Source organism: Oryzias melastigma, linkage group LG7 (assembly GCF_002922805.2).
Source record: "Oryzias melastigma strain HK-1 linkage group LG7, ASM292280v2, whole genome shotgun sequence".
Lineage (NCBI taxonomy): Eukaryota > Metazoa > Chordata > Actinopteri > Beloniformes > Adrianichthyidae > Oryzias > Oryzias melastigma.
This window is the reverse complement of record NC_050518.1, coordinates 2,441,476-2,453,550: the sequence shown is the minus strand read 5'-3', so window position 1 is coordinate 2,453,550 and position 12,075 is coordinate 2,441,476. Positions and strand designations below refer to the sequence as shown.

Here is a 12,075-nt window from a genome sequence, read left to right as displayed (position 1 = left end):
CTGATTTTCATCTGATTTTCATCTGTTGTCCGTGGACAGGCGGCAATTTGTCTTTCTTAAAACAGTAACATTTACAGTAAAAATATAACCTAAACCTTAATGAGCAGTAGAAATATATATTTCAACATTATGAAAAAGTAAAAATTAATTATTGTGCATATTAGCTGCACATATTACATGTTACAGCAAGTTCTTCCACAAAGATGTATATGTGAACCCCCCCAACAAAATAAGAAACTCAAACAAAACTGTAATAAAAAATAGCTTAGCCTCAAAAAAAGGTTTGAGGAAATTTACATTAAATAACATAGAAGAATGGAAAATACACCTTTACAAGATAAAACAAGATTAGAAGTTCAGGAACTTTTCTTTTGAGGCTTTCCCTTCAGGTCATCCACCTGCTGCTGTACTTGATCCAGTTGGACCATCAAAGCATCTTCCATATTGCTGCTGATGGTCTCTTTCTTCTTGACAACTTTCTTTAGGCCAGCGATTTCCTGATAGAGGCTGGTCTTTTCTTTTGCCCTCTGCTGCTGCTGGTCGTCTTGTTCCTTCTGGACTTCGGCAAAAGCAGCTCTTAGTTTGGTGGACTCTTCTACCTCCAGGTCAAAGCTGAGCTTGGCATGATTTGTCTGGATTCTTTCTTGTTCATCATTTTCCTCCATTTGGTGTAATTGCAGTCCCAGGTCAGTTTTTCTTCCGATAGGCCTTTTTTTACCTCCTCCAGCTGTTGTTCTTGTTGCTCCAGCTTTTCCTTGAAGATGACTTCAGAAATGTTTATCATGTTCTCTTTTTCTTTGATCGTTTCTTTTAAGGTGTCCACGTGTTTTTCGATAGTGCAAAGCAAATCTGATAAAGTCTTTTCAGCTCTGTGAGTTGCTCCAACACTTTCCTCATTAACCTTTCTTAATTCAGCCATTTATTAGATAAGGGAGGAGTTTTGTCTCTGTGTGCTGTGGTTACCGTCAGCTGGTACATTTCAAATTCCTCTCTCCGTTTTTGGAATTATCCTAAGGTGACAAGTGCAGCATGTATACGGGCAGTTTCTTGGTTCTGCTGGGCTAAGCATCTCTCTGCCTTAGTGGCCCTGGCTGTCTCTTCTTTGAGTGATGTTTCCAGCTGAGGTATTCTGCTGGTGAGGTGCAAATGTTGCTGCTTTTTCTGAGTGGTCTTTAGTTGAGAGATTTCTAGGATGAAATGTTCCTTCTCTCCTCCCTCTTCTTTTAAAATTCTCATATGTGAACCATTGCAGCTTGTGCACAGTCATAGAACTTTCTCAGCTGCGAGACTCTGCTTTGTTGGCCCTGGTTGTTTCTTCTTCTTTCGTTGTTTCCAGCTGAAAGATTTTACTGATGAAGTCCAAATGTTGCTGCTGTTGCTGGTTTTTTAGGTCATCAATCTGGTGGTGGAGTTGGGCGAGCTTTTTGTTGAAGACCTTTCCAGAAATGGTCATCGTGACCTGATAAGCTGTCTTTAACTGAGTGATTTGTTGGACAAAGGAAGAACTTTTTGTCTCCCACTCTTTTCTTTCCAAACCCTAAAAGAACCCTAAATCTATTCAAATTAAAGTATATACACAAAAAAACATCAGCTTTCATATTACTTTCGCAAGAACAACAATAATAATAATACCAATTCACTTTAACTTTCAAGACACTCAAATACATGATAAAACAGTAAAAACAACTGGTTAAAAATTAAAACAAACTTCTCTCTAATTACAGCTTAACATTCTTTTACAATTATGCTTTTGGGTTCCAAATTGTTTTTTTTTTCTTCAAAATAACTAAAATAATTTAGTGAAGATGACAACTAATTTACTACCAAGTCATTGTTATATCACCTGTTTTGGAGCAGGTGAGGGAATATCCTAAATGGGTTACAGGGAATGATAACAGAAACATTTGAAATTATTTAAATGATCAGTACAAAAATTAACTTCAAAAAGACATTCTCATTTTGTTTTATATATATATATGGATTAATAATGTATGGCTGTTTCCTAAAAAAATAATTTATTGTAGCCTATGTATTTATTTATATTTTTCAATTTTGATTTAATAATTTGCGTTTAATATGCAAACTTTGAAGGAAAATGTAATTATGTGTGACATTAAACACACAAAACATGTCAAACTAAAGCAGCTGCACTGACCACGAGTCTTTATTATTGTTTGTTTATTTTCTCAGTTGTTGGGCGCATAAATATGACGTAACAAGCGCCGCGCGACTATCCTAGGCGCTGTTTGTTTTAAGTTACCAACCTTCGCTACACATGTTGTCCCAAAATAAGATGCACAACTGGCAGGAGAACGAGATCAAGGAACTTCTGCTCATTCGGGGTTCGGAGGCGATCCGCGGTCAGATCACCGGAACCGTGAAGGACTCGGTGGTCTACAGCAGGATGACCAAACTGCTGGCGGAGCGGGGGGTGCACCGGACACACATGCAAGTCATCAGCAAGCTGAAGGCTCTGCGGAAGCAGTATCTGAAATATCACGACCAGAAGATCCGAACCGGCGGCGGTGGCCGAGTCCACTGGCTCTTCTACGACCTGTGTCACCGGGCCTTCGACAACTCCCCCATGCTGAGCCCGTCCAAGCGGCAGCGGAGCCCGTCGCCGCCGCCCCCCGCGACGGACTCAACCCCGTCCCCGTCGCCTCCCGCAGCACCACCTCCTCCGCCCGCTGCCACCGCCAACGAGGTCCAGGTCAGCCTGTGGGAGGACGAGGTGGACGAGCAGGAGATCAGGCAGCACCTGGAGGCAGAAGATGACGAAGAGGAGGAGTTCAGCCCTCCGGAGCAGCTGCAGACCATCAACACCAGTGAGTTCAGCAGCTGGTTCTGATCAAGTCTATGGTTCTGATGCTGTGTGGCACAAAGAGTGTCTGAAACCGAATCCCCGAAAAAGGCTCAATAGAAGCATTTAAAAGAACAAAAATAATATGATCGATCATTCTAATCACATTCATAACACACACATTCGTTCGCTGCATAGGGGTGTAACACTTAAAGGGGCCATACCATGATTGTCTTAAGCCTTTCAGTGTGAGCAATATCTGTTTTATCCGGCCTCCAGATCATTTTATTTTATTATTATTAATGCCCCAATGTTTTTTTCTAACTTTTATAATTTTGACAAAACATATTTTTATGGAGAGTAAAATATTGAAAGTTATTTAAGGTTTAAGTTGATTTATTCTGGAATAATATTCCTGCCTTTTTTATTATTCATAATTATGTTAAGAAGTTATCGTTTAAAAAATTGTCATTCTGCTAAATTTTTTGACTATTTTGGCATTTCCTAAGATTTTTTTAAGCTATTTTAGAGTTTAGCTAATATTTCAGCGAAATGCTAGCTCTTTTGGCTAATGTAGGCTTTTCTTTTTATGTTCTTTTAGGCTGTTTTGGAGTTGAGCTAATATTTAAACGCTAGCTGTTTAGGCTAATTTAGACTTTTTTCAGTTTTTTAAGATATTTTGAAGTTTAGCTTTTTTCAGCTACGTGCTAGTTGTTTTGGCTAACCTAAGTTTTTTTTTTCTTTTTTAGGCTAATTTGGCATTTAATTAATAATTTAGCTGGCTAATAGCTTCAGCATTTGCAGGTTCAGCGTATTTAGCTATCAATTTCAGCATCTTCAGCAATCTGCACTAGCATGTTCAGCGGCCAAATTCAGCTTACAGCATTCAAACTAGCATTATCGCAGGTAATGCTATATATCTAGTTCATAATTATGTTAAAAAGTTACAGTTTTAAAGTTTTACAAAATTAGCATTAGAGTTCAATAATGTTTATCCTGTTTGCCCTGCGACCTAAGTTGTGTTTTGGATTTTGTGAATCTTCATCACGTCAGAAATTAAACTGTGAAATAGTGACTGAAAATAAATGTTGTGCTTTTGGCTGTGGAACCCAGCCCTGTTCTTTTCTTGTTTGTAGCGTACACCGCCCCATCCCGGAAGAGAAGAGCTACCGTGATGGATCAAGTCTCCACCCTGGTGTCGGCCACCGTCGCCCAGCTCCGAGAGATGGATGCCGCCATGCAGGCGCAGGAAGACGCCCGTCTGCAGAGATTAATGAACCACGAGAGAGAAATGCAGAACAGTCTGATGAGTCAGCTGGTACTCATGAATGAGAGGATCAGTCGAGAAAACCACGAGAGAAACCTCCAACTGGTGGACAGGATCCTCTCCCGGTTCCCCTCGGCCTCCTCGAGCCACTGACTAGATCTGGCGTGCGTGCTTCTGCCACAGTCAGTCCTTTGGGCATGTGGGGACAGGTTTGAGTCAGCACTCCGCTGGCCGGTGCCTAAGCCCACATTGGTTTGACTGAAACCGTTTGTTTTTTTTAAAAACATGACTGAAACTCGCCTTTAACCCTCAAGACTGCTGAGTTGTAGCTATAGTCCGGATTCAGGTTAAAAAAACAGGCCACAGATCTCCAGATTTTCTGCTCACAGTGTTGGTTTCATCTTTATCTCATGGCATAGCAGCTGTAAACTGATAGCATAGCCGACGAGGATGAGTGCAGACACCAAAACTAAAACCCTTTCTAGAAAACATCAAAAGCACCACATAAAGATCTTTCTAACTTCAACGATCTACTATAAGATAAGTCTTTATTGGTAATTCTGGATACATGTTTTCTACAGTGTGGTTAGGCTTAAAGTCCCACTCTAATCACCGTTTGATCTGTTGTAACATCCTTCCCATGTGGTCTTTTTAATCAGCATTATGCCGTCTTTAACCAAAATACAATAAATCTGTGTTGTTTTATAGGACATTGTTGAGAGCTCTCTGTTTACATGCTCTCCAGCTAGCTTACAGCCCCTCACATCCCCAACCTCACATTATTAGTGCAACAAAAAATGGTGAGCAGCGTTGGAGCGATCCAGCCGTACATTTTTGAGCCAGATGCAAACGAGGTTTGAGTCATCTACAAGTGGATGCATCAGAATGGAGCGAAGCAGGAAGCATGTGGTCCGCCCAGCGTATCTTCTATGTCATAAATAAGCTCTTTTTCAAACTGCATTTTTTTCATCTGCTCCTGATTCACAACAATTTGAATAAAGAATTACTCAGAATTGCAATTTTAAAGGGTAATCAAACCTTAAATCAACTTTCTTGACCTCTAGAAATGGGGCTTTAAAAGTGCTGTCTGTTGGTCATTGCCAAATTTTGTGATAAATTAAAATAAACTTATTTAATTCCTGAAAATATCGTCAAAAACGTCTGTGCTGCCCCCTACAGGTTGAAACGAGGTATTACAACAGGATTTTGTTATTGGTCAACAAGTTTAAGTCCCAGAGGTTTCACGTCATCATTCTCTAGTATGAAAGCCCCGCCCATCTCTGATTCTGTTACAGTTGGTCGTTTGCATTGGCATGGCTCATAGCCAAGTGTTTTGCCTTCAGTTGTCAAAAATCTACTGGCTTACCCAGCATTCCTGTGGACTTGGAAGTCAGGGACAAGAGGTTTAGTGCACTAGGCATTATATCCAGCAAACTACGTCCTGGTGATGGATTTACGATGAACATTTCACTTGGGATTGTTTGTTTAACATGTTAGCCTTTATTAGCTATGATGCTAGCAGCATTTTATGATTCTCAGACACGGGTCTCCTGCGGACCTGCAAGCCCTCAGCTGCGCATTGCAAAAGCAGCGTCTTGAGCCAGCGGCTCGAAACAATAAGGTTCTGGACCAGGAGAAAAATCCTTAACCTCCTCAGAAAGTTCTGTGGAGAAACTTGCATCACTTTGCCCGGTACCACTCTCCATGTTGAAGACCCTGCGTACATAAAGCTGGCCTAACTGTCAATCATAGATCCAAGCCACACCTCCACTGCTCAGGCCGGCTCCACTAGCCCCGCCCCCTTTTTTGCATTTTCAAATCTGGGCTGAGAATGGAGTCAGCCTCCAACTGCCCTGTTTGGTGACCCTTTAAGCTTAATTATCTTTACATATGTCCTCCATCATCAAATAAATGCCACAAGAACACAGGTTTTCATTGGAGAGGGTCTTTAACCCTTTAACACCTGAGGCGTTGCTGGTGACGCTTGAACATAAAAAAGTAGAAAAGTTACAGTAAATCAAAGAACATAAACTGTCGAGTTCTGGTGTTCAAGGGTTAAGGACACATGGTTTGGTTCTGGGATTCAGCTTCAGTTTTATGTGCATTAGTCAAGATCAAATAAAGTTTGTTATGATAAGATTGCATAAAGCTATCTAAAAATACTTCCATGTCTTGCAAAAAAACAGCCAAATGTTTTTATTTTGAGTACTTTTTATTTTTTTTTAAAGTGTTTTTAGCATACAGTTTACCTCTGTTGTTGCTTTGATAGTTGGTGCTACTTTAAACACTGAATGCTTTACAGCTGTACTGAAAATTCCTGCACTGATAACCCATTCAGATCAGATGTTTTTTAAAATTCTTTACAGGTTCTTTGAAAACATTATTTATTATTTAATATTTTAAATAAACTTGTTTCTCAGTGATCACTTATCTGTTTTTCTTCCCGTGTTTTACACCTTTGTTGTTGTTTTCAGTGAGATTTGTTGAAATTATAATGTAAAGGTCACACCTAACACAAGGTGAAGGACCAAAGTAAAGTTATATTTTGAACATATTTTATGCATATATTCCAGGTTTATCAAGGATTCTTCAATATCTTCATGACTACCAAAGGAAAAAAATGTGTTCAGTAAAAAAATGCTTTTTAGCAATTAAAAACTACAATTCCCAGAGCCCACCCCTTTTCGTTTGGTGTCATTGAAAAGCCTAAAATATCCTCTATAACAGGAGGGTCAAACTTAATCGCACAAGGGACCAAAATCCAAAACACACCTTTGGGCCAAACAGGATAAACATTTATTGAACACTCTAAAACAACATTTTTAAAATCATAACTTTTTAAACAATTATGAACTACATATAAAGCATTACCTGCGATAAAGCTGATAGCTGAAATCACTGAAGCTAATAGCTGAAAATGCCAAAGCTGATAGCCAGCTAAATTATTAGCTAAATACAATATTAACCTAAAAAACTAAAAGAAAAATAATAATAATACAAAACAAGTTGGTCAAAACAGCTAGCATGTAGCTGAAATATTAACTTAGCTACAAAACAGCCTAAAAAACAAAACAAAAAAGCCCAAATTAGCAAAAACAGCTAGCATGTAGCTGAAATATTGACAAAACTACAGAATAGCATAAAAAACTTAAAAAAAAGCCAAAATCAGCTAAAACAGCTAGTATGTAGCTGAAATATTAACTAAACTACAAAACAGCTTAAAAACTATATAAGAAAAAAAGCCAAAATCAGCTAAAACAGCTAGAATGTTGCTGAAATATTAACTAAACTCCACAATAGCCTAAAAAAATTTAGTAAATGCCAAAAAAATCTAAAAAGCTAGCATAATGCCAATGTTTAAAACTGTAACTTTTTGACATAATCATGAATAATAAAAAGTCAGCATTATTATTACTGAATAAATCAACTTAAAACATTAAATAACTTCCAATATTTTACTCTCCATAAAAATATATTTTGTCAAAATTATACAAATAAGAATAAAATAAAATGATCTGGAGGGCCGGATCCAGCCCCACTTTGACACATGTGCTCTATAGATACCAAACTCAGTTAATTCAGTCGCATGCATTGAATGCTGAGATTTATTCAGGTTTAGAAATGTAATTTACTGAGGATAATTTTGCATTGCTGGCTGTCAGGAGGATATTTATCTTTTTGGTGCAGGTTTGCATCTCTCCAGTCTGTGTTTTGCAGCATTTTTAACAAAACAGAACAAATGATATGGTTGTGAGTTTTTGCATTGAAGATAGTACTTTGAAAGTGTTTGATAATGCATTTACAAAATAATCAAATAACTTCCTTTTTGTGTTTTATTTATGAATATACAAGTATAAAATCAAGCGAACCCCTAAGGCTACAAGAACATATGAAGCATCAGATGGGATATTATTTTATAAAACTTTATTTAAACACAAAATCTTTAGCATGCTGTAACTTTTCATTTGTTAACACGATCATTGTAATTCCAGTAGATTCTGAAGGAGAAAAGCGGCTCATGAGCCGCTTTTCTCCTTCAGAATCTACTGGAATTACAAGATCATGTTAAAAATGGAGAAGTTACAGTAAATCAAACAACAGTAAATCAGTTTTCCAAACTGTCATGCAACTCTGTTGTCAAAGAAGAGTATTTTGTGGAAATCTTGTAATATCCATGCAGAAGTTTGAACCAAAACGTTCAAATTTTTGAAAAAAGGCTGTGGGCTCTCCAAGCGTCGCCGCTGGTGTTATTCTTGGCTGACACGGAATTCCCGGTTGCGCTTTCAGTTTCCAGCAATCCGGGAGAAAACGTGTCATTGAGGAAAGACACCTCTGAAGAAATGATTGATTTCACTTTAATGCAGTTGGTTTCTCTTCCTCTTCTCATGTGAATGGAAGCTTTAAGCTGCAGTGGAGGGAACATGACGGCCCAGTCAGAGAGTATTTTTACTGTAAATACTTGTACATTGCTGTATACCAGGGGTCTACAACCTTTAACACTTTAGGAGACAATGAAGTCGATTCTTCACTAACCACAACCAAGCCTTTTTAAAACAATATAAAAAAACTACTTTTTTAAAAATTAATGTTATTATTTTTATGTGAAATATAAATAAACATTTTTTTGGCATTAATGAAACAAACTTTATAAGAAATTTGATTTTTTTTCCCCGCAAATATGAAACAGTTTATAACTTTTAACAGAGGTTTACAAGACTTCCTTTCAAAATAAGACTTCCTGTCTCACATAGGATCATGTCAATGCAGCAAATCTAGTGGGTGGTAGTGTAATGTCAGCAATGGGGAAAATATATATATATATATTTAAACGTTTGTTGTGTTTCTTAGCTGGAGATTCATAAATCTAACTTTATAAAATTAAAACAGCTAATTAATTAATCTTTTTGATCCATGGGGCGCATTTAAAACACAGGAATGTGTCTAAATGTTTAGTTCTTGATTAGGGCTGCCACAATGAGTAAACTAATTGACTATTAAAATAATCAATGACTAATTTAAGTTGATTAGTTGTTACTTTAAGGAGTTAGAGTGTGGTAAAGTTGAACAATGCTGTGAGTGTTCAGCACCAAATAATTCACTTTTTTATATTTGAGACACTGAAACCAAAACTTTTTCTTTTGTGAAAAATAGCTACTTGTTTCAGATGCTAACCTCAAATAATTGTGTGAATTATAGTGATTCTCCTGCTCCTTTCCGTACGTTTTTTGGCACGTAAAAACTCAATCACACTTTCATCAATTTCATCAATCTTGGTATCAACATGTTTAGCTCGTTCAGGACATTACTGCTTTTATTTTTTGGTATTCATAAGCTTTAAAGTTTTTGAAATATTGAGCAAAATATGCCCCATAGGAAATGAATGAGAAAGTCTTCAAATTTCACATTTTTAAGTATATTAGCTATAAGCCTTTAAATGTATTCATGGGCTATGTTTTAATCTTTATAGCAATTTAAAAAAATGGAGTTTAGCTATGATATTTTAGCAACATGCTAACGTTTTTGGCAAATTCGTTATTTGCTAAGGTTTAATAGGCTAATTTAGAGTTTAGCTATTTTAGCGACAGGCTAACATTTTGGCCAATTTAGTTTACTGGGGAATTTTAGGCTATTTTGGAGTTTAGCTAGTAATTAAGCAACAAGCTAGCTTTTTGGGGGGCTAATTTGGAATTTAGCTCATGTTTAAGCAACACACCAAATGGGTTTTTGTAAAATTGGCATGTATTTGGGTTGTTTAAGCAAATTTACTAGAATTTTTTTTAGAAATTTAGGTTAACCTCAGCACTCTTTCATAGTTCTTTAACAAAATTTCCAATCTTTTAGCAAATTTAAGATTTTTGATTTTTAGGAAATCCCTGCAGCAATTAAAGTAAATGGTGTCATTATTACAGGCAACTTTTCTAGTTTAATCTTGTTTTAAAACGAGAAACTCATAAGAGACAGAGGCTGCACGGTTCAAGTTTAATAAACTATCTTTTTATTGTCTTTATTTTTGTTAGTTTAAAGCTAATGATGTTTAAGATGTCTGTTTTACATCCACTTTGCATATGACCCAATTAGGCGACTTATCGGAAAAAATACGTGGTTTTTAGTCGACTATTATAAGAATTGTAGGAAGCACTATTCTCGATTATCGAACCGCTATGGCTACCATTGAGGCTCGCAGAGTGATGAGTTATTTTACTTTTTTTTTAAACTTTACTTTTTAAACTAAAAGCTTTGTATTTTTCTTTAACCAGAGAGCCACAATGAAGAGCCTGACGTGGTTCTGTCTGGAGTCGCAGGGTGCAGACCCCTGCTCTATATTGTTACAAGTGTTTCTTCTAAATCAAATAAACCTTTCCAGCTGAGGCGACATGACCTCATTCATTGACCGAATGATGATAGAAACTGGCAGGTCTTGATCTGTGGAATGAAGGAGGACGGGCTGCCTTTACGGATCGAGTCCTTATCAGGAGGAGCCTTGACATGATGTGCTGTGCATTGTGGGATGGAAACGGACACCATAACCAGCTGGGGCGTAATGTTACAGCTGCATTATGGGTTCCGTTACAATCCCACCCACAAAAAAAGAAAAACTTTGGCGTGGGACTTGGTCCGAGCTGCTGAGAGACAAAGTCACAAGTTATTTTTGCATCCAGTTTTTATCCTCAACTCATATTTATAATTGAAAAAAATCATATCGAGTAGAAATTAGAAGAGTAATAAACTTTTTTTGTCCTAAAAGCTTCATTAAAGACAGTTTGTGTTGAGAATCAATTTAAAAACTAAGAATTAATTCAAATAAGAAATAAAAAAAAACTTTGAAAAGGAAACGTTTTCACCAGGTTGAATAATTTATTGGATTTAATGGGGGAAAAAACGGTTCAGAAACAGAGAAGTAACGGGTTTCCACAGAGAACTGTCTGCTTAGTGATGCAGTTAAATAATGCTGCGGCTGTGATAAAACAGCTTTTCACGAATGTTGCTCATTTTAATACTTTTCAATGCAAATAAGAATTTATTTCCCTGTTTACTTCGACAAAACATGAGTTAAAAATCAGGCTGGCTCCAAATCTGTTGGGTTTCATGTAGATGTTGGCTGATAAGCAGACTGGTGCTTACATGTCTCAGCTGTAACTTTTTTTTCTTTTAGAAAACAACAAACAAAAAAAAAACAGACACAAATAAAATTTAGGTAACTAAAAAGAAGAAAATCTGCAACAAACTAAAGCTGATCGACCTTCGATTTGATCAAATACTTAAGGAAAACAGTAAAAATGAATAAAAGAATAGTGTCAGGTTCCATCGCTTTAGCCTTTGAATTTAATTCAAATTTTTACTTCATTTATTGTCTCAGGAAAACTTCTGATAATTAACCAAAATGGACCCAAAAACAACATAAAGGTAAATTTAATCTCTCTCCTGCATTTAATCCTCTTTGTTTGTCAAATCTCTAAGTGATTTCTTATTTTCAAGTGTGAAAACGGGTCCGTTTTGACCCAAACACAATATAACTAAAATTCCTAAACCCTTGTGGAAGTTTACGTTCTCCATGAAGACAAAGTGTTGTGACACTTCACCGTCTGCAGAACAAACCGGTACCGACAGAACCTGTCTCAGCCCAATTTATTGGATGCTGGTTTGATAAAAAAAAGTTTTAAAACATTTAATGAAAAAAAGAAAGAAAGAAAAACCAATGCCGGTTTACGATATTTCAACAGTAACATAGCAAAGTCTACTTGTGCTCAATCTTGAAAAACCAGTTGTTGTTATCTTATGAGAGAAAAAGAAAGCAAGCTGGTGGAGGCACCTGAGGTCAATTCCACAAGAAGAGCTGATAGACTGATAAAAAGAAGAAAGCAGCAGCTGAAACCCTGAAAGAAAAGACCTTAAATCTTTTTTTTATGAGAGAAACCATTTAAGGGAACATCATGAATAATCGTAAGGAGGAAGTGTAAAAAAGTTGGGCTGAGTGAGGACACCACGGAGGACTGATGACTGCAGAAAT

At 36.9% G+C, this 12,075-nt stretch overlaps 1 protein-coding gene across 1 annotated transcript; it reads left to right on the top strand.

Moving 5' to 3' along the window:
- The first annotated feature begins 2,127 nt into the window (after window positions 1-2,127).
- Window positions 2,128-4,593, top strand: LOC112158611 (MICAL C-terminal-like protein). The gene is made up of 2 exons (XM_024292041.2): window positions 2,128-2,825; window positions 3,937-4,593. Exons 1-2 carry the CDS (start codon window positions 2,276-2,278, stop codon window positions 4,218-4,220), a joined length of 834 nt encoding a protein of 277 aa, XP_024147809.1. The 5' UTR covers window positions 2,128-2,275; the 3' UTR covers window positions 4,221-4,593.
- Window positions 4,594-12,075: the final 7,482 nt, after the last annotated feature.